The 23,614-nt window shown below is 39.2% G+C and overlaps 1 protein-coding gene across 6 annotated transcripts in view; it reads right to left on the reverse strand.

The window, feature by feature from the left end:
- USH2A (usherin) overlaps window positions 1-23,614 on the reverse strand; it is an 848,241-nt gene that overhangs the window by 618,771 nt on the left and 205,856 nt on the right. For all 6 annotated transcript variants that reach the window (XR_011381453.1, XM_070055318.1, XM_008268426.4 and 3 more), the window contains exon 14: window positions 6,264-6,447. Coding sequence is in view for 5 of the 6 variants with exons in the window: in XM_070055318.1 (XP_069911419.1) it covers window positions 6,264-6,447 (184 nt within the window). In the remaining variant the exon portion in view is untranslated. The remainder of the gene's footprint in view (window positions 1-6,263; window positions 6,448-23,614) is intronic.

Raw genomic sequence — 23,614 nt, forward strand, 5'->3', positions numbered from 1 at the left:
CTGTGCAAATCAAGCCAGACTGTCATTCCTCTTTCAGAAGTTCTGGGTCTGAGACAGACATCAGTGTGCTGGCCTCCCAAGCTACAGGAGCCTCATGTTACACTCCAAGGAATCTAAAACGACCTTCTAAAAACTGGTCTTAAGTGGAAAGCACACAGACTCCTCCATTCTGCCAGTGAAACATGTGCTCGAAGTCTATCTTTTCCTTAGCCCACTTATCTCTATTATAGCAAGCTAGATACCTTGTCCTTGATTTGTTTTCAGCTAATTTATTGTTGGTTGTCCATACTTTACAAGTTCTGCTATTGTATACACCAAGCTTGAAGGTTGAAGAATGGATGGGAAGGAATAAAAATGAAGGAGCAAAGGCAAACAACTCCTGTTTTTAAATGTTAGGAAGCAAATGAAGAGAGGAATTAGACAGTAGCTATCAGGTCTCATGAAGCAGTGCAGAGACAAGTGAAGTAGTTTTTAGGATGTTGCAGAGGACTTTATTTGTACACTGCTACGGTATGGGCAGTGGAGAGAGAGTTAAGTTTAAACGAAGGGAGGACTTGATGAAGCAAAGTTTGAAGGGAAGATGGTGATGATGAAGAGGAAACAGAAAGCGAGAAGCAAGAGGAGAAAAGCAAGAGGGAACCACATCAAGAGGAGGCAGCAGGAGAATGTTAAGCAGAAAAACTCTTAGATTGTTTTAAGACTAGATATAAACACTAAGACTGTGCACCATCATAGAAAAACTGGAGATAGATGATAATCTGTGGATATCTTTTTCTAGTTCTGTTTTTTTCTATGAAACACAGGGCTAGATTTTGGCAAGTGCACTGACCTGAAATAAAGAAAGACTGGCAGTAGGTTAAAGGGTGACATAAGTGCAGCGATGAGAAGTATATCCATGGTAGTATTTCCAATTAGCACTGGTACATGGTCTTTCTTCAGGCCCTCGCAAGCTCAGGGCCTGAGCAAGGCAAACATCCCAGGAGCTGATCCTTAATACAGCAAAAGGGAGAGATCTTGCTTGTAAGCACCTAGCTCACATCAATCAGAATTATAATGTTTTTTCCCTAGTCTAAGAGTAGAAGCCAATGAAGTTAGGGAGGGGACTAATCAGAATAGGACTACTTAGGAATACTGGACTATGGATTAAGGAACGGGTTAGGAGAGGGTTTATGGATGAGAGAATTGGGAAGATGTGATATGCTCATAGAATATTTATGGAATTAGAAAGAATTGAAAAGTAGATAAACTAAAACTGACCACAAAATCCAGGGTGCAGCCATGGAAATTGGCTGCTGGAATCGCAATTAAGTGAATAAAGAGGCCAAAGAACCACATCGGTCATGTCAAAGTAGTTTAAGGTAATGGCAGATGTTGGGGACGAAAGGGGAAAAATACCATCCCTTAGATATTGTACTCAATAAATTAAAAGCTGGAAGTCTGACAATGAGAACAAGGACAGAAGAAAAGTCTTGACACTCCAAGAAGAAATTTATAATTCTTAAAAAGTAGGCCCCCCTCTCAACTAATCAATATAATATATGCCAGGTAGCATGTAAGGGGATTCAGTCTTATTTACTTAAAACATACGATGAATCTTTTCACTTAGAACCCATACTTAATCTAGATGTCTCCATCTCCTTTAGAAACCTACACAGTTTTTCAATTTGGTTCTCTCTGCTAGACACAAACCTGCTTTCATCCATTTAATTTGATTGAAATCTGCTTTCTTAATTTTAGTCTTTTTTTCTTTTTTTTTTTTTTTTTTTTTTTTGTTGTTGTTGTTGACTGGTTAGACAGTGAGAGAGAGAGAGAGAGAGAGAAAGGTCTTCATTCTGTGGGTTCACCCCCCAAATGGCTGCTACAGCCGGTGCTGCGCTGATCCGAAGCCAGAAGCCAAGTGCTTCCTCCTGGTCTCCCATGCGGGTGCAGGGCTCAAGCACTTGGGCCATCCTCCACTGCCCTCCCTGGCCACAGCAGAGAGCTGGCCTGGAAGAGGAGCAACCAGGAGAGAACCAGCTTAGTATTTTCCAATTACATAGTTTACACCAACTTTGTTGGCTCCTATTGTTTCTCATCAATTTAAATATTTCAAGCTACCTGTTAACCTAATCAAATCCCACTGCCAACCAGGCCTACTGCAGTGTTAGGTGATAGGAGACTTTCCTGTTAGCAGTTCTTGGTCCTGGGTAAAACTGAGGTGGGGAGTGAGATGGGCAGATAATGGGGCAGAAAAGAATGGGGTAGAAGTCAGCCTTGAACTTGTGAAACTGAAGGGTAGCAGAAGTAGTGTGATGAAGGAAATCTGGTTTCACTTAAAAATAATAATAAAATAAAAAGGAAAAGGAAGTTATGTATGTATTGAGAAACCTGAGACAGTAAGATACTACTTGAACACTGAGTAGGGTTGGAGGTAGAGAATTGGTGATAACCTGGGAAGAATAACAAGGGGGATCATTAAAACAAAAACTGGGTGAGAGATTGCCACAAAATGCCACTGATGAGCACGGGAGTTAAAGGAAAACAGTTGATCGGAGAAGGAGATTTTTCTCTTGGTAAGTGTGGTCAGCATTATGGAAAAGATGAGGAATCCAACAGAGTGGCCAGGAGTGTGATAAACCAACCCAGCAGTTCCAACTGGAAAATACGGAGGATACTCTTTCAGTGAAAAGTGTATATAAGTACAAATGGCAGGCACCAGCATTGTGGCTTAGCAGAGAAAGTCACAATCTGCAACACCAGTGGCCTCTATGGTCACAAGCCCATGTACCAGCTGTTCCAATTCCAATCCAGCTCCCTGCTAATGACCTGGGACAAGCAGCAGTCCAAGAATTTGGGCCCCTTCCATCCACATGGGTGATCTCGATGAAGCTATTGAATTTGGCCTGGTCCACCCCCGGTCATTGCAACCATCGGATGGAAGATTTGTCTGCATGTGTCTCTCACTCTCTGTAACTCTCAAAATAAAGAAATGCATCTTTTTATCAAAAAATGGAAGTAGTACTTGCAGAAACTGGGTATAATTTCACTATGAAAATTCTGATATTTCATTTTCTTTAATATTTACTGTGTCACATGTTTTCTACATTCATTCAGAGTGCTTTAGTCTCTGTGGGAAAGAGTATTAATGCTCTCAGGTTACCAAGATAACATTCCTATGAAAATAGAAATGGAAAATCATGGATTGCTTACCATCTATATTTAATAGCTAATATATACATGTATATATTAATGAGAACAAAAATATTTTTTCATATTTTAAATAATATTTCTAATTTTTTTGATCAAATTGAATTTCAGAAAAGAAAGCCATAATGAACTAGTTCAAGTTCTTTTTCAGTAATTACCCTCTTATCCTGTCCACACTCTAATGGAGGTGTTAACAAGGAGTTTAACAGCCAAAGGGCAGGCAATAGGGGGCAATGAGTTTAAAAGATTCCAGAGAGTCTCAGTCCCTGAATATTAAGCAATTATAAACACCAAGAAACAGATGTGACTGGTTTTGTTGTATTTATTCTGAGTTCAGTATGCAAATAGCTACTTAGGAACAGGGACAACAAAGAATTCACAAATGCAGTCTAAAACCTATGCAAGTTCATGATCTGATCCACACACATACATGGAATTTGGTATTTAGCACATGTTCAAAAATATAGGAATGAGTAAATGCAAATTCCTGAAGATGCACAGGATATAAGAAATAGAATATAGGGGCCAGCATTGTGACATAGCAGGTAAAGCCATAGCCTACCAAACTGGCATCCCAGATGAGTACTGGTTCAATTCCAACCTGCTCTACTTCTGATCATGCTCCATGATAACAGCCTAGGAACAGCATTAGAAGATGGCCCAAATGTTTAGGCACCTGCCACCCTCGTGGAGACCCAGATGAATCTCCTTGCTCCTGGCTTTGGCCTGACCCAGTATTGGCCATTGCAGCTGCCTGGGAAGTGAATCAGGTCTCTCTTTCCTCTCTCTTTCTCTCTCTCTCTGCTTCTCTCCCTCTTTGTAACTCTGACTTTCTAATCGATCAATCAATCAATCTTCAAAAAAGGAACTGAATAGTCATTTTTCAAAGGATGAAATTCAAATGGCCAACAGACACATGGAAAAATGCTAAGGATCACTACCATCAGGGAAATGCAAATAAAAGCTACAAAAACTACAATGGTTTTCTCCTTATCCCACTTAGAATGGCGACCATCAAATAAATAAATAAATAAATAAATAAATAAATAAAAGACTGGCGAGGATGTGGTGAAATACTCTAATACACTGTTAGTGGAAATGTAAGCTAATACAACCATTATGGAAGACAGTAAAGAGATTCCTCAGATATCTGAAAATAGATCGACTATATGACCCAGCCATCTAACCCTTGGGAATTTGCTCAAATGAAAGGAAATCAGCATATGAAAGACTTATCTGTACCCTCATGTTTATTGTAGTGAAAACAATGAGATGAAAACAATAGCTAAGAGATGGAATCAAACCATATGTGCATCAGCTAGTGATGGGGGAAAGAAAATGTATGCATACACTATGGAATCCTACTCACCATAAAAAAGAATGAAATCCTGTATTTTGCAACAAAATGGATGCAACTGAAAACCATTAAACTTAGTGAAATAAGCCAGTCCCAAAAAGACCACTATCATATCTTTGCTCTGATATGTGGCAGTTAACATGGAATACTCAAAAATTTATAAGAATGAAAAAGACACCTTGTGATAGTGAAGTAGGCAGGCATACAGGTTAAAATCGATTAGGTTTGTGAGCTGGAAGACCACACCTTTGCCACGCCCCTGTGTGACCTCACACCCTGATACCTTCACCACACCCCTGTGTGACCTTATGCCCCTGCTTGGCCACACCTGGGTGCCCATGAGCCAATCTGGTTAATTAACCACTCCCCTTTGGAAGTGGGTTAAAAGCCTGGGACAAGGTGTGTCCACGCCCTGCCCTTCTCTTTTCCCTGGCCTCTTGCCAGGAGGGGGCTGGCTGTAGCCCTTCACCTCCAGGTCATGTGGCCTTCAGGCCACCTGCTCTAGGTTTCCTGGCCTAGATGTTCCTCCCCATGGCTGGTTCCTGGTGCTCGGTATGAACCCAGAATTACCTCTTTCTCTTAGATAAAGCTCTCACTCTCCTATGCATCTTTCGCACTAAATAAAAGCTTAAAATGTACCATGCTGCCTTGTTTATTTATGCAGGTATTTAGAATTCTTCTCTAAATTTTAGGCAAGAACCCTCTTGGGCTTATTAATATTGGGGATTTATTAATAAGCATATGGTGATATCGTATGGCACCCCAAATTCCAGTAGCACATGTGGCACCCCAGATAGCACTTCTGGGGAACTTTAAGGGGCCACATGTTTGATATAGATTTTAGGGGGTCATCTTCGATTTCAATAGGATTATTGTTTTTAACCCTTGTTTATCCTCTTTTGGAACTGTGGTCTTCCTACCTTTTACTTATTGAATATTATGATTAGTGGTGCATTGAGTCTATGATTATAGAGTAGACTTAAATTATGTTTTCAAAAATTAAAGGAAAAAAAGCAAGGAAGCAGGAAGGTTTGGAAGGGAGAGGGGAGGTGGGAGAAGTGGTTTCCTTCTTAGAATTGCACCTATGAAAAACATGAAATCTATTCTCCATATATTAATAAAAATTTTAAAATAAAGAAAAAAGAAATATCAAACACTATGTACCTTTGAAAAGTAATCTTTCAGATTGTACTCACACACTGAAAAAGAAATCATGACAAAATGCAAAGATATATTTCTCATCTGTTTGTGTTCAAATCTAAATTAGAAAGGTAAGGAAAACACAAATGTATATAATAAACTAATATATAAACAATAAATTCAGGTGCCATACAAAGAAGGCATATACAATATTTGCCAGCTATTATATGTTTATGTATAGGGGAAGTATTTTCTTCTAAAGATATACCTTAAAGCATTTATATCTACAGCCAGATTATAACAATTTTGAGAGAGAAAATGGATTTTTATGTTTTCAATATTCGCAGACTCTAGTACAGGGCTCATCAATCAAAAAATAGCATTCCATTCCACTCTAGGAAATATACAAATATCACCATTATGTTTAATAAATGCAGATGTCAAAAAATCAAAAATATAACTACAAAAGAACACTTTAGATAAAGATTTAAGACTGCCAAAAATTACTGCTTGCAAAGAAAGAGTAAATGCAACTCTAAATAAATAAGGTATCGAATTAATAATTCTTACAATGATTTACCTTCCAGTCTGGGGATCAAATCCAAAATAATGATCTTTACATTGGTCACAGGTTTTCCCAGTAATGGAAGCATCATGGCAGGTGCATTGCCCAGTGAGGCTATCACAGATGGGATTAACTGCACCAGTTGCATGACATGAACATGGTAGGCAGCCAGTGTCATTGCCTGGAGCAATATAAAAACCTAGAAATAAAGAAATCAAGAATCTTTACATATGCATTTCAACCTGTCTTCTTTGAAAAAAAGATAACAGTTTGGTTACATCAAAAAAAATAAAAATAAAAAAAAGAAAGCAAAAACATAACACTCTATCATTATCTTAATATAAATGCATAGCTCGTTTTTTTTTTTTTTTTTACAGATTAAGGTTAAGGGAAAGTGACAGAGAGAAAGGGAGAGAGAGAAAGATCTTTAATCTACTCATTCACTCTCCTAAATAATCATATTAGCAGGTGTTGGGCCAGGCCAAATCCAGAAGGCAATAGTTCCATGATGGTTTTCTACATGGGTGGCAGGGGCCCAGGCACTTGGGCCAATTTCTACTGCTTTCCCAGGCATAATAGCAGGAAGCTGGATAGAGAGCAGAAGAGCCAAGACTTGAACAAGCACTCCAGAATGAAATGCTAGCATTGTGGGTGGTGGCTTTATCCATGGTGCCACAACACTGGCCCCATATACCTGTTCTCCACGTGTGTGTCAATCATGACCAAAGAAAATTTGAGTAAATAACTTACATAACACTAATGTGTCTCCCATGCACCTGAAATTCAATGCATTTAAACATGCTCCATAATCTTTCTACTAAAAAGTAGTTCTCTTCTAACCATATTCACTTCAACAAATAACATCATCATCTACTCAATTGCTTAGTCTAGAACCCCAAGACATCTTTGGTAAGGATGGCCAGATAAAATAAAAGATGCCCACTAGAATTTCTGATGAATAATTGTCTTTTTCTAGTAAAAGTCCTATAGAATACAATGTTTGCTTCTGTGAAAAACTTAAAATATAAATTTAACTGAGCATTCTTGTAGTATGCTAAAACTAGTAACCATTGAGTTTTGTATTTCTGTAACCCTCTACATTCTGCCAATTACTAAGTCCTATGGACACAGCCTCCTAAGAATTTTCAGTCTTCCAATCTCCATCCTCATTGCCACCTCCCTAGTGAAAGTCACTGCCAGGTTTTTTTTATTGCTAACATTATGTTCCAGAGACTACAATATCGATCTCATTTAGTTCTTAGAGCTACACAAACAACTATTATTATTGTGTCTGCTTTATAGACTAACAAATATCAGAACCTAGGTTCGAAGCCACGCTGCTCAACTCCAGAGGCTATCTCCATGGATGATAGTGCCCCCATTCTCTCTCTACAATCTATTTTTCACAGCACAGCTGGAATAGTCTTTTCCATAGTGTACTTTGAACATCCCATCTCTCTTGATATCTATTTAATGACTTCCTTTTTCCCCATAGGAAAAAAAAAAAAATCCAGATTCTCAGCACCACCTCCAACTTCCCAAGCTGGTCCCATGTACCTCGGTAGCTACATCTCAAAGAGCATCCCCATCTCAGTCCTACTTCTTCCTCTTCTTGAGACTGTTCACAGGCTATCACTGCTGCAGTGGTCTTGACCATCTCACCTACTTCTCTCATTCCTATCTGAGCCAGTCTTATGACTCCCTGAGAAACAACCTTCAGGCCAGGTCATGTGTAACTGCCACAGATTCACAGCTTATTTCTTTTAGTGCTCATGAAAATTATAATCAATATCATTCTCACCAGGGTGTAATCTCCATTAGTGCAAGAATCTCATCGGTTCATATCATTGCTGTTTCCCTAGCATCTAGGGACAGAGTTTGGCAAAAAGTAGGCACTCCATAAAATATGATGAACTATTAGAAATGGCCCAGATTTTCCAGGTCAAGTCCAAGCTGCTCCACTTCTGATCCAGCTCCCTGCTAATGAGCCCAGGAAAGCAGTGGAGGATTGTCCAAATGCTTGGGACCCTCCATCCATGTGGGGGACCAGAAGAAACTCTTGGGTCCTGGATTCAGCTGTTGCAACCATTTGAGGAATGAAACAGTAGATAGAAGATCTCTGACACTTTCTCTCTCTGTGTGTGTCTTTCAGATAAATAGATAAATCTTTTTTTTTTGTTTTAAAAAAGCCCCACATTATTAAATAAGCAGTAAGTTCCATAAGTACTATATTAATAAAACTAAAACATAAATTAAGACTTTATAAATGCTTAAAACCCCACAAAACCTCAAGATTTCACATGAATTCTAAAACCCCTTTCTTATAACAGGAAAAAATTACAAATATGGGAGCAGGCATTTAACCTAGGGATAAGATGCCCCCACCCCACATCTAAGTAACTGGGTTTGATCCCCATTTCTGACTCCCAACCAGAGCTTCAGGTTCAAACAAACCCTGGGATGTAGTAGTGAAAACTCACATAGTGAGTTCTGGCTACCCATGTAGGAGACCTGGATTGAGCTTCTGACTCCTGGCTCCATTTTCAGATCAGCCTTAGCCATTATGGGCATTTGGGTAGTGAACTAGAAGAAGAGAACACACACACACACACACATAGAATCTCTGTCTCTCTCTTCCTGCCTCTCATATTAAAAAAAAAAAAAAAAAAAGACTCAAAAATTGTCGCTCCCCCTCTTCGCAGAGGAACGACACAGGACCCTGCGCTGTTCTTTCGTCTGCTCGGCCCTCCCCGGGTTTGCTGCTGGTTCTTCCCGGGTTGGCTACCAACCCTTCCACCTCCGTGGAAGGGCAGTTCCCCCTGCCACTTTCCCCACTTCCGTGGGGGAGCAGCATACCGCCGGCTGGCTCTCTCGGGGGCTGCTCAGGTGTTCCTTCAGATAGATGTTCCCCTAGATGTTCCTGGTGCATGTTGTCTCTCTCCTCCTTTATAGTCCTCTTCCACCAATCCCAACTCTGCTACCCACACGCCGAGTACGCTGCTCTCCTCCAATCAGGAGCAGGTCCTACAGTTTATTGGTTGAACTGGAGGCAGCTGAGCAGAAGCTGTTTCCTCCTCTCCCAGCGCCATATTGTGGGAGAGCAGATGCATAGAATAAGTCTTAATTCCAGTAACTTAGTCTAGTCCGAGTTGCTCCCCACAAAAAAATCTATTCAAACTCTTTAAACTCCCTTGGACCTAGAAGTAGACATCAACAGTTAAAACTAGAAAGGCACTGACAATTTGAATATTGGAGCAGGAATGGTCTTGATGTTGCGCAGTATATGTGCACGGGTGGGTATGTATATACACATGCACACACACATGGAGGCTCATACAAGCACATGCAAAATGCAATGAATTTTATTGAAACAGTGAGGGAAAGAGATCACAGAAGGATTCTAATGAATCAAGTTACAGCAAATAAAACTGAAGTCAGTAACTGTTATGATCACTATTTTAACATGTATAAATATCAGTGATAGAGAGACTGAGCACAAAAGGAACACATTCTGTGATATTTATTCTGTAGGGGAAAACAAACAGCAGCTAAGATTCTCTAAAACTCATTTGAGGCTCTGGCTGAAAACAAGCCATTCTTTCATCACCATAACAATTCGTTTATTCTCCATCTCCTGGGCCCTGAATATTTTCTTATAAAGCTTCAAGAACTATAAAACAGAAAACAGTATGCTTCATGAGAAGAAAAGCAAGAAGTTCAAAATCCAATCCATTCAGTTTGACAGAATTAACAAAGTGTCAGTTTTTATGCTTACAGCTATATTATGTTACTTACTTCTTTGTATCTTCTGACAGCAATTTGCCTTATAAATTTCCAGTAATAGAATATATCTATGCCAATTAATAAATATTCTTGTACCTGATTCATCATGTGATCAAAGTCACCAATTTAGAAGGTTTCTACTTTGGAGTCAAGGCTACTGTGGTTGTAATAATTTGTGTTTTTCTTCCTGTGAATGTACCTATGTCCTTAAAATCACGAGGGCATCATGAATGCACTAACAGCTCGCCAATTTGGATAAATTACCCATTAGCACGGATACTTAGAAGTTGAATTAATTTGGTCTTACAGCAATAGCTTTAAGCGACAGAAAATTTTAGAACAATTAAAGATAATTTATATGAAATTATTAAATAAATCTGTAAACAAAAGGGGGTGCATTTTGATGCACCATGTTGGGTAGTCCAACTTTTTAAGAATAGCGAATGCCATAGAAAAATCAGAAATGTAAGCAGAAAACAAATCAAAAGTGGTGTTAGAGCATCTAGCAGAGGTAGGGCTTCCAGGAAAAGACATTGGAGTATGCCTTAGGGTTAATTCCCCCCTTCTCTCAGGAGCATTAGAAAGGTTAATCCCACCAGTATTTTAGTTGTCCTATTTTTAAGCAGTTCTAATTAGGGTGACTCAGGTAACTTCCTGCTCCAAGATTGCTTCTTACCTGAATGTGCCTAATTCTAGAACATTACCTCTCCTTTTATGACCTCCAGCTACAGAAAACATTTTCCTTTCCCTCCTGATTAAACTTCAACTCCTAAATAGAACTTAAAGATAACTGATCTTAATTTCTTCTTTAGCTCGATACAATTCTGATCTGCCTCCATTAGCTCCACTTCAAGTTCCACATCTTTGTATCATTTCATCTGATCTTCTCAAGATTTCTTCCAAGGAATGATACTGTTCCCCATTCTTAAGCATAGTCGTTAAAAGAACATTACTACCTTGCATTATGTAGCGCTCACAGTTCATATATTATAAACACACACACAGAGCACAAAGAAGCAAACTAGTTTATTACTTTCCCCAGTTCTAGTTCAGCTAAACTCCTGGTCCCAAAGGAGAAAAATCTCACATGGAAAACAATGTGTTATCCAGCTAAAGCAGAGTGACCCACACCAAACAATAGTGTTGCTTTAGAGAGAAGGCTTACAGAATCCATACAGCTCAAAGATATTAGCAAGGCTGCTGGTCTTGTCTCCTGCCATGGCTATTTGCACAAAATAGTATCTGTCCTGGGCATCAAGAGGATCCCATTTCCCAGCAATGTCCCTCCTGAGAACCATGAACAACTAGGCTTTGCCAAAGTCTTCAAAGGGGAGAAAGAAAACAAGTTTCACCTCTAGGCCTTATTCCGAAAAGGAGGGCAATGCTGAGGGTAAGCACTAATTATCAGCCATTTGGAAGACACTGCTCTCACTTTAAGCCAGAACATGGACATGATATTAAGAGAAAAGTCTAGGGAGAAATTTGTAGCTCACCTATACCTGCAAAAAAAGACTTTTCAGCATCCAGTATTTTCAGGATGAACTGTAGTCGCTGATGGTAGTATTCAGGTTAAATAACTTTACTCTAATTTGTTTTATAAAAATAATGCTGTAATTATTATTCCTAATGTTGACAAAATGTTAGTAAATTTACATTAATATTATTGATCTGAAAGTGTAATTTCTATGAGAAACACGTTAAACTCCTTTTCCATTAAATGAGATGCTTTGAGTGCCCTGGTCTTATTCCTTCATTCTGGGTGGCTGTTACCTCCTCAAGTACCTTCTCAATTCCTGTCTACTTTTACAATCAGCTGATTTTCTCTATTAAATTTATCATGCCTCCAATTTTTCTTTTTTTTTTTTTTTTTATCTTTTATTTAATGAATATAAATTTCCAAAGTACGACTCATGGGTTACAATGGCTTCCCCCCCCATACCGTCCCTTCCACCAACAACCCTCCCCTTTCCCACTCCCTCTCCCCTTCCATTCACATCAAGATTCATTTTCGATTATCTTAATATACAGAAGATCAGCTTAGTATACCTTAAGTAAGTATTTCAACAGTTTGCTCCCACACAGAAACATAAAGTGAAAAATAATAGATGATTTTTTTAAAATGATGATGAAATCAGATCAGACCTATTGTCATGTTTAATCCCAGTGAGAGTCAAGTTGGGAATTGAAAATTTCTTTTTTTTTTTTTTTTTTTTTTTACAGAAGATCAGTTTAGTGTACATTAAGTAAAGATTTCAGTCGTTTGCACCCCCATAGAAACACAAAGTGAAATATACTGTTTGAGTACTCGTTATAGCATTAAGCCTCAGTGTACAGCACGTTAAGGACCGAGATCCTACATGAGGAGTAAGTGCACAGTGACTCCTGTTGTTGACTTTACCAATTGACACTCCTGTTTATGGCATCAGTAATCTCCCTATGCACCAGTCATGAGTTTCCAAGGCTATGGAAGCCCCTTGAGTTCTCCGACTCTTATCTTGTTTAGACACGGTCATAGTCAAAGTGGAGGTTCTCTCCTCCCTTCAGAGAAAGGCACCTCCCTCTTTGAAGACCTGTTCTTTCCACTGGGATCTCACTCACAGAGATCTTTTTGCCAGAGTGTCTTGGCTTTCCATGCCTGAAATACTCTCATGGGCTTTTCAGCCAGATCCGAGTGCCTTTAGGGCTGATTCTGAGATCATGCCTCCAATTTTTCAAGAACTAATCCTTCACTTTACTACTTCTCTATACTGTACATTTATAATATGCACTTTTCCCTCGGTATTTTATTTACATAGGAAGTCAGTTTCCTTGACTAAGCCATAGATGCTTTAAGATATTTTGATTGTATATCTTAGAGTAGCATAGTCCCTGGTGCATAGGAATTTATTAAATAGATATTTACTGAAAAAGATATTTGAATGAAATAGATAGCTGAATGGGTGGATGGATGGGTCAATGACTGTTTGCTCTTAAAATATAAGATGATCTCCTTAATAATGAAAAGGAAGGAGATAAATACACATCTGTGAGTGATAACAATGATTGATCAGAGGGACCTAACCTATTAGGGAGTACAGCAAGGAATGGATATGAACTGGACACAACAAATTTACAATATGGGACTTGTTATCTCAACAACTGGAACAGATGTACAGGAAAGAAGGCATGTCCTCAAAACTATCTTCTATTTATAGAAAAAGGATATAACAACATGCGTATACAAAAGAAAGGGTTCTATTGCACTCATCTGGATCTCATGCTGATGGAAATATCCATGAAAGGCTCTCGTAAACACACTCTCCAAGAATCAAATCCAATAAAAACAAAGAAGATAAATAATGACAACTCTGATTACCACCAGAAGATTATAATGAATACATTTATATATATATGTATATGACTATTCATAATTCACAGCATCACTTTAAATTCTGTTTTCACTTTGCCTTAATATTTATCAAATGGATGTTCTGACGACTTTTTCCTATGGTATTCCAACTACCTCCCAAATTTCCCCAACTCGATTCCAGGACTCATCCTTTTGTACATCCCTCTACTGAGTTAGTTTCTAACTCTCTGATCACCGCAGTGTGCTGGCATGCTGTTGATTTTCATTTTATGCCTATTACTTGGATTCTGCACAATTGAGAAATTCCAGGACCTACAGCAAGAAACCAGAATCAAGGCAGAAGATGAACTAGAGAGTTGGAGAAAGGAACAAACACTTGGAACAGTACTATTTTAACCTACCTTCAAAGACTTATTGAGTAGCTATTTAAAACGAATACCGAGTTATTCAAGAAAATGTTCCAGTTTTTTCAGAGTAGAGATTCTAGGGTCTGATCAGCATGGATTTGTCAAAGGCTCCTATATTTAATTAATTTAATTTCTTCATTCTAAAATAGGAACAATAATGTCCACTTAATTATAAACAGTGTGCACAATAGCTGGGATTTTATAAGAAAAGGTCTATTACAGGGCCTGACACTCAGTAGACACTGAAAACATTAGGTGTGATCATTATACTGGTTTTTAAGCAGCTTTCTGTGAAAGTAGCATTTTTCTAAAAGAAGTTTAAATAATGAGTTGCTAGGGAGCTTCTTTTGATCCCCCAGATGTCCCTAAGATTGTAGCCTGAATTTCCTACGGCCAGATTCTTACGATTTACCAAGGAAGAGGTTCTTATTCCAAGATTCAGATCTCTCTGGGGAAAGCATGTTAACCTAGAAAGTTATTTCACCAAACACCAGGAAATGTGGCATAATTGGGTCTCAACTGTGAAGCACTGATCTTTAATGGAATATCAGCTGCCTGGTTCCAATTCCATTGGCAAGGCCTTGCATGCAAGTCTGGATTATGAGCTCATTACTTAACAACTCTGATATGGTTCCTAATGAAACAAGACACATTCTTTTACATTCTAATAGTCTGTATGAATTATAAAATAAAGCCAAAAGTAAATACCAGAGGGAGGCATAAGGCATTGTCCTATTAGTATGAAACATGTCATAGGGAGCTGTTTTCTTTATAAATTAGCCTTTATTTTATTCTGAAGCTGCCGAGTCCTCCATAAACCCTCTCTGCCTCTGGATCTCAAGGACAAGGGTGGGTCACTGGCTCAGGAAGCCTTGACATTCCTCCCTGCCTCTCCCGGCCTGGCCTCTGATTAAGTGCCTGCTGCTGAACATTATGAGGTCAGCGGCACTGAGAGAAGGAATCGGGAAAACATATTTAGTGCTATATTTATTAGTGTGGGTATGTGTACATTCATATATGTACACACACTCCAAATAATTTTAAATTAAAGCATTTTTAAAATACTTAATGGAGGTTAAGCAGCATTTTTAACCTCTGTTCAAGTTATTGAATGGCATATTAAAACCAATGTGGCTCTAATGTACCTTCTAATGTGCACTGCTGCTTTAACAAATTGCCTATAAATTTTAGTTGAATTAAGCCTATTCCTTGTACATTCATAGTAAGGTTAGGTTAATAATACATGAGATTTCATTATATGCACCTTCCTTAATAATGTTTTTTAAGAAAGTAGGACAAGAATCTATGTGCAGTAGTCTACCAGAGGCCCGTAATATTTACACTCACAAAAGTAAGGCAAGCATAACTCCTTAGGCTCGCTCAACCACTCCCTCCTACCCTGTACTTCTCCCCACATGCCTCAATGCTCTCACAACCACCATGGTGTTCAGACATTTTCCTCTCCCACTACATGATGGAGGAGTCTCAGGTGTGTCTAAAGTGGTAGAATGAATATAGCTTTAGAACGCAGCCGTGTAAACGGCATACACACTACAAAAGTGGCTACTGGGAAGCATCTGTTTCTGATAAAGATACTTTGAGAGAAAGGTTTCTCTTTCCAATATGAATTCCACTGTAAGAAACTATAAAACCAGAAAACAGAATTCAAAGTGGAGAAACATATGAACAAAAAATAGCCCTAAAGCATAATTTCTCCTCTTTATATGCTATGCATATGTTTATAGCATACCTTGTTTTTAAAAAATAAACATTAGAACTGTTGGCCACTATTTTCCTTTCTCCTTGCAGGTTGAATGACACATCCTCTCTAAGTGGAGTGAAAGGAGCACCCCAGGCATTTACTCTGCCCATACCTAAAAATATATGAATGCCACTGAGGTACATTTTAAACATCATTATTCAATCATTGCGTATACACAGAGCAGCCATGGGCCTATGTGCCTAGGATACATCATGGAACAATTGTGAAGAATAACAACAGAACTTGTTGGCTGGGGAGGAAAAACATGATCAGAGATCATGGACATGATAGGTCCTGGGGGCTATGAAAGTCCTTTAACTTTGTTTATCCCCTCAGTGTAGTGCAGAGTGAATGGAAGGATGACAGGATCTGACTAAGGTATGAAAAGCAGCATCACTGTGGGGCAGGCACTGTGGCATACTGGGCTAAGCCTCCACCTGTGGCGCTGTTATCCCATATGGGCGCCGGTTCATGACCTTGCTGTTCCTTTTCCAATCCAGCTCTCTGCCATGGCCTGGGAAAGCAGTAGAAGATGGCCTAAGTGCTTGGGTCCTGCGCCCGCATGGGAAACCCAGAAGCTCCTGGCTTCAGACCGGCCCAGCTCCAGCAGTCTCTGCCATTAACGGGTTGAACCCGCAGATCAAAGACCTTTCTCTCTCACCCACTCTCTCTGTCTGTAACTCTACCTCTCAAATAAAGATAAATAAAATCTTAAAAACAATGTATGAACAGCACCACTTGGACTGTAGGTTGATGAGTGATTAATAGTCCAGAATAAACAGCAAGGGGGCTTAGAAAATGGATGAACTGAGGGTGATAAGAAGTGGTTAAAGTTTGGATTGTGTAAAGGTAAAATGAGTGGGATTGATTTTGATAGGTGAGACATGGGTGGTGGAGAGTCAAGGATGGCTGCAAAGATTTGCTCTGAAAACATCACAGAAGAGAAAACAGTAGTCAATATCAGAGGTTAACAAGAAAATAAAAGGACTTGACATGGAGAGGCCACCAATGAACAACTTAATTCAGTTTGAACAACTCTGGAAAGAATGGTGTTGTTAATCCCTTTCCCAACCAGTAAGTTGTCTCTCTCACATCTTGAGAGATTTCAGCCAGCCTTCTCACTAGACATTTAAACAGCAGGTGTAGAGTTGAAGTGCTCAGTGAACACAGGGATTACCTGTGATGACTGACTTTAGATGTCAACTTGGCTAGGCTTGGTGTCTAGTTGTGCGGTCAACATTGGCCTAAATGTTACTGAAAAGGTGTTTTATAGATCATAAGAATACTAATTCTTAACCAAGTGGGCCCACAGAGTATCCAGAACAATCATTTAACTGTGGCAGATCATTATGAAATTAGGCCTCCATGGCTAGGAAATTCTAGAAGGTTACTAAGGGAAGCAGAGAGGGGAGGATAGAGGGAGGGGAAGGGGGAGAGATGTAAGAGTAGGGAGTGGAATGAGGAAGCAGGAGATGAGAGACAGGTGAATGATTGATATTGCTAAAACAATGACAAACATATATAAATTTTGGGTGAAAATTTCAGACAGCTCTTTGTATTTAGATACTTCCAAACAATAAAGACAATTTCAGACATTTAAAATTCTCACAAAAATCTACATCCCTCTACATTTGGTTTCAGAGGCTGCTGGAGCATGTGTTCTACCAAATACACAAATAAAACAATGAAAGAGTACATGGTAGATCCAGGAAACAGACGAGGCAACACAGGAGACCAGTGAAGGAAGCACCCAGTACAGCTGCAAATGCAATGTCTCACAGAGCTGTGCAGCACAGCTGAAGGCCAACTGCTCAAATCAAACAGGAAATGGGAAGCTCTGGAGGCTGCCAAATCCAGTGAGAAAACACGACACTGACACATTTCTTGAAAGGAGCTCCTTTGGAGAATTTTGTTTTCTAGAACTATCTAAGAGATTACTAGAAACTTAAGCAAAGATAATTAGTTTTTCAAGAAAGGAATCAAATATAACTAGTATTTTGTAGTGTGCTTTCAAAGTAGATTTATGTAGTCATAATAAGTAAACTTTGAATACTGTGTAGGGGGATAAGAAGAACACATATTCTATAATAGGAAGACAGAAAATGTCTAAATTTTAAAAATTAAAATGGAACAATGTATGTGACTTAGAAATAGACCCAGAGAGGACAGTTAAAGAAATTGAAGGTGGTTGCTCTGAGCAGGGAGCTTCCTGGGAAGATTGGGTGGGTCACTTCTGTTTGACATCATGAGCCTTTACATTCTGATATCTAATACTGAACACATTTATACTTTGATTAAGCAAATAAATTTAAGAAATGGAAAATCACACTTTCATTTTCTTCTCTCTCTCTCTGGCCTCCACCCCCTAGTCTTCTCTCTGCCTTTCTTTTTGGGGTTTATCTAGTATATTTTTATCTTCTTTGGAGAATAATTTCTTAGCTGTTACTTGCTTAAATACAAATGTCACAAAACTCCTTTCCAATAGTTCATGGCAATTTGCTGTCTCTTTAAAAAGTATATAATATGGGTATTATCACTAATAACAAAAATAATTATATTTAAAATATTCTCGCATTTAATTTACTTCTGCATTTCTCTTAATTCTCTTAGTGTTTCAATGTATTGAGAACAAGAATTATTTCATTCAACTTGCATATCCACAATGATGACATAACTCCTCACAAATTGCGGGCACTCTGTGAGGGGTTTGTTTAATTGGAGACACTGGGTAATAACCAAGAGATTGAACAAGGGACTCTCATTGCCATGATTTTTTAATCAAGCACTGATATTCTTAAAAGGAAAAAAAAATGAAAAACAAAACATAACAATTTTCTAAAAATAAAACAAAGACAAAAGCTTCAGGTTTTCTTTCTCTTCATTATCCCTCATATTAGTCCACTTTTTGTATCCATTCAAATTGACCACCAATGTACTTTCATGCTATGTGAATATAAACTTGGATATCCATTTTAACTTACTGGAATTTTAAAAAAAATATCTATTTGGAAGGAAGAATCACCAAGAGAGAGGAGAGATGGAGAGAGAGCAATCTTCCGTCTGCTGATTCACTCCCAAAATGGTAGCAACGGCCACAGCTGGGCCAGGCTGAAGCCAACAGCCAGGAGCTTCACCTGGGTCTCTCACGTGGGTGCAGGGACTCAAGCACTTGGGCCATTTTCTGCTGCTTTCCTAGGCACATTATTGAGAAACTAGATTGGAAGTGGAACAGCTGAGACTCATACTGACGCCCACATGGGACACCAGTGTCATAGGCAGCAGCTTAGCCCACTACACCATAATCCTGGCCTCACCTTTTTAGAATTTTTTTTTTTTTTTTTGACAGAGTTAGACAGTGAAAAAGAGAGAGAGACAGAGAGAAAGGTCTTCCTTTTTCCGTTGGTTCACCCCCCAAGTGGCCGCTACGGCCGGTGCGTTGCGGCCAGTGTGCTGCACCGATCTGAAGCCAGGAGCCAGGTGCTTCCTCCTGGTCTCCCATGCGGGTGCAGGGCCCAAGGACTTGGGCCATCCTCCATTGCCTTCCCAGGCCACAGCAGAGAACTGGACTGGAAGAGGCGCAACCGGGACAGAATCTGGCGCCCCGACCAGGACTAGAACCCAGGGGTGCTGGCGCCACAGGCGGAGGATCAGCCTAGTGAGCCACGGCACCGGCCCCTTTTTAGAATTTTTAAGCACTCAGAACCAATGTAGGCATTGTTGTGTGTGTGTGTGGGGGGGGTGGAATAGATAGTGTATTTGGTAACCACAACATCTTGAACTCTAAGCAAGAAAGACAACTGAGTCAAAGATCCACAGAATATCACTACTTAAATTATGTCTGAATTATTGTAAATCTGCCTATCAAGATTTAAACCCAAAATATTATTTTCTGCTGCAAGTAAAACATCTTCTAATTAGATTAATGGATGAATCGACAAGAAAAAAATTTCTCAGTGAGAGCAATCTCTATCAGAAAATAACAATCCCAGTCATTTCTTTGATCATGCTAGCTTTTCATCATCTCCAGAGGAGCACTTGTCCTAGGAAGGGACCTGGGAGAGTGACTCAAATGGTAGTGGATCAGGGCATTTAAGAAAAAAAAATAAAACTGAGAAGAGAATAATTGGTTCATGTATCTCCTTTGGGCTCAAGAAGCCTATTGGCTATTAAAAAAACATTTGCTAGGGCTGACTTTGTGGCATAGGTGGTTAAGCCGTCACTTGGTATGCCCCTCATCCAATTCTGGAGTGTTGGCTTGAGTCCTAGCTGTACTGCTTCCAACCCAGCTTCCTGGTAAAGCACCTGGGGAAAAGCACTTGGGGGACTCAGGTAGTTGATTCTTCCCACCACTGTGGCAGACGCTGATGGAGCCCAGCCCTGGCTCTTACAGCCATCTAGGGAGTGAACCAGAAGATGGAAGATCTCTCTCTCTCAGTCACTCTTCTTCTGTCATGCTGCCTTTCAAATAAATAAAGCTTTAAAATTTTGTCTAACAATTAGAACTAACCCAAAAGTGCAAAATTCACTGCCATTGGAAGCATCTATTTAGCAACTGACTTATTTTCTGCCAGCCAAATTATAATTGTAGAAGATTCCTACAAAAGCCAAGTCTACTAATTGTCCTCAACATCAGTATCTTTCTTCTTCCTTATGCCAGTGGCCTCAAGTTTTCAGCAGGCAGGGATATTCTGCGAGCACATCTAAATGCCAGACTTTCTTGCAGAAATACACATACATACAGAGCATTTCTGACCAATGGGATGTGAGTAAATTGATTTGGGCACCTTCAGATACTACCTGAAAGATAAAGCTGCCCATCATTGGCCAGACAATGACACTTGGAGGAAAATACATAGAGGAGGGTGGAGAAATGCCTTCAGAGGGACAGTAAGTAGAAGAAATGGAGCTGCCAAGCAAGTGTTTTGGCTCTTCGTCTAGTACCTTTACTACTAAATACTACGCTGTGTGCTGTTGCTTTTTTTATTAAACAGAAATATTTTCATCATTGTTAATGTTCTTTATTCATTGGCTCCCTTTGTAAACCCATTGGTCTTCAGACAAAAGAAACCCAATTATTGAAGTATTTGTAATAAATATGTATAATTTCTTGAACATCCGCTTTTCTTCAAAGGCAAATAATAAAGCATAAAAATACATAAACCTGAATTATTAGTTTTCTATAGACTTGAACTCAGTCACATCCCAATACACTTATGCTTAACATTGAACAAGTATTTGTGGTTCACTGAGTGATGGAGGATTATCGGCAATATTTGAACAGAAAAAAATTAGAGGACATCAACCACACTGAAAAGGATGCCCGGATGACTATACAGTACTCCAAATTGGGAAAGGAGAATAAACCAAAGCACCGAGATATGACAGGTGTAGCACCAGTGAAGTGGCTGCAGGCACTGAAGAAGGCATGTGAATCAGTGACTATCAGAAACAAAGACAGAAGCCTGGACTGGATCCAGAGGACAAAATTCCTAATGGCTGGCCTATTTGGGACTCAAATTCTAAGAAAAAGAAAATAATCATCTTAGGAATCTCTGTAGGAGAAGTGTTGTTAGAAGTATTCTGCCAGTACTTCCAGTGCAGAAAAGAGACAGAGACCAACATGAGAGAAGGTGGCTTAGGATTGGCACTGAAGAGTTCATTACAGAACGGTCACAAAGAGAAGGAACAGCTAAGTCTGCATCTCTCCATCCCCTTTAAGCACACAAATGAGAAAGTCCTTTGTATGATGTAGATAAAGAAAATGCTTATGAGGCCAGTGCTGTGGCATAGCGGGTAAAGATGCTGCCAGCAGCGCTGGCATCGCATATGGGCACTGATTCGAGTCTCAGCTGCTCAACTTCTGATCCAGCTCTCTGCTATGGCCTGAGAAAGCAGTGGAAGATGGCCCCTGCACCCACATGGGAGACCTGGAAGAAGCTCCTGGCCCATGGCTTCAGATCAGCCCAGCTCCGGCTGTTGAAGTAAGGGAGCGAATCAGCAGATGGAAGACCTCTCTCTCTCTGCCTCTCTGTAACTCTACCTTTCAAATAAATAAATAAATCTTAAAAAAAGAGAATGCCTATTTCTGTTGTGTGTTGATACTGGATTATTATGGCTACTTCAACATAGCATACAAAACATTCAGTAAAGATCATAGGTTTATTATGAATTTCAGTCCATTATCTAGACATTTGATAGGTTTACAAAATTCCTGAGTGATGGGCTGAGTCTTCTTTTGAAAGGCCTAGGGTGATTTTAGAGTTTCATCCAAAATTAGGATCATATATATTTATTTATATATGATTTTATATGTATACACACATACATATACACACAATTAAAGTCCAATGAAACCCTCCATACAGTTTAACAATAAATTACTCTAAAGGTTTTAACATTTAATATATTAGGTTTGTTGGTTTACTAAGGGAAAAACTGATATATAAGTCATGGTTATTTGATCATGCAGGAGACTGAGTATGTTGTTTCCAAACTTGGAGATATTAATAAGAAGTAAAAGAGAAAAAAAAATCATCTTAGGAAACCAGAAAAAGGTAACTGGTTGCAAGTTTGGAAGGGTTAATCTGCAGGTGGCAAAGTACAAAGTGCTGTGGCTGTCAATCAAGTTGTTCAGTAATCTTGCAACAACCTAATGAACTCTTAGAGATCTTCCCATCATCTGGCATATATACCACCTTGCCCCTACCTGATGGAGTGGCCCTAGAAGCCAAGCTCATTTTATGTGATTGAACACCCCTGGCCACAGTGAGTTTCCTCCAAGTTATCCACCAAACAAACTGTGTTAGTTAGAATTTTCCTCTTGAAATTTTAGCCACGAGGCAGCAAATAAGTGTCTCTGTGGCTGGAAGTAAAATTTTAAGCAATAGGGGGCCAGTGCTGTGGCACAGAGGGTTAGGTTGAGGCTTGTGGCACCAGCATCCCATATGGGTGCCAATTTGAGTCCCAGCTGCTCCACTTTTGATCCAGCTCTCTACTATTACACCTGGGAAAGCAGTGGAAGATGGTCCAAGGGGTTGGGTCACTGCACCAGCATGTGAGACCCCGAAGAAGCTCCTGGCTCTTGGCTTCAGCCTGGCCTAGCCTCCATCATTATGGGAATTTGGGGCGTGAACCAGCAGATGGAAGATCTTTCCTTTTCTCTCTCTCCCTCTCCCTCTCCTTCTCCTTCTCTCTCTGTAACTCTGCCTTTCAAATACATAAATCTAAAAAATTTATTTTATAAAACTTGTAGGCAGTATCAGTGGACATGGAGTGGCCACATAACCATGAAGAAAGATAGAGAAAGGCAGAGTACTCTACTGCAGAGGGAGATAGAATATGAACATATATGTATTCATAGAAGATTTCTGGTTCCTCAGTCCTGACTACATTGCTCCATATCCTTAAGCTTTGAGGATATTTACTTATAGTATTACCCACATTTATATTCAAAAATGTGGAAACATTTTTGATACTTATATCTGAAAAATACTGAACTCTTCTTCTATGCCTTCCTGTCTCTTCAGACTTGCTTGTTACATGACCAGTGGAAAGGACAACCATGGCTCTGCTCTCCTGAACTCGATTCTCTCCTATGTGAAGAAGACATTGTTCTAGCCCTTCCCAGGCAGAGAAAGCACCCTTTTGGATTTGTATCTTCTTCATTTTCACAGGTAATTCAGAGCAGATTTTCGTTACAGAAAGTTAAGCATGGCTGTTAGAGAATTGATCAGTATATTTATCATGATATTATGATGAATTCTGTATAAATTACATTATTTTATTTAAAATCTATGAAGACAAAGAGAGACTGACAGATAAGTTCTATTTTTCCTCCTGTACAGAAACAAGTAGAAAAGTTTTTATGCAAAGAGGTTAAATACTAGTCAATTTTGCAAATATGATGGCACTTAAAAATAACTCTAGATATTTCTATATAACACCTGGACATTTGATTTCCCAATAAAAATATTTGGTCAGCCTAATAAGAAATTTGGTATTATGTGAATATTTGGCATTGTATAGGTAATCCACTCAAGTTTCCCTTTCTCTAGAAATAAAGATG

This window comes from Oryctolagus cuniculus, chromosome 13 (genome assembly GCF_964237555.1).
Source record: "Oryctolagus cuniculus chromosome 13, mOryCun1.1, whole genome shotgun sequence".
In the NCBI taxonomy this organism is placed as follows: Eukaryota; Metazoa; Chordata; class Mammalia; order Lagomorpha; family Leporidae; genus Oryctolagus; species Oryctolagus cuniculus.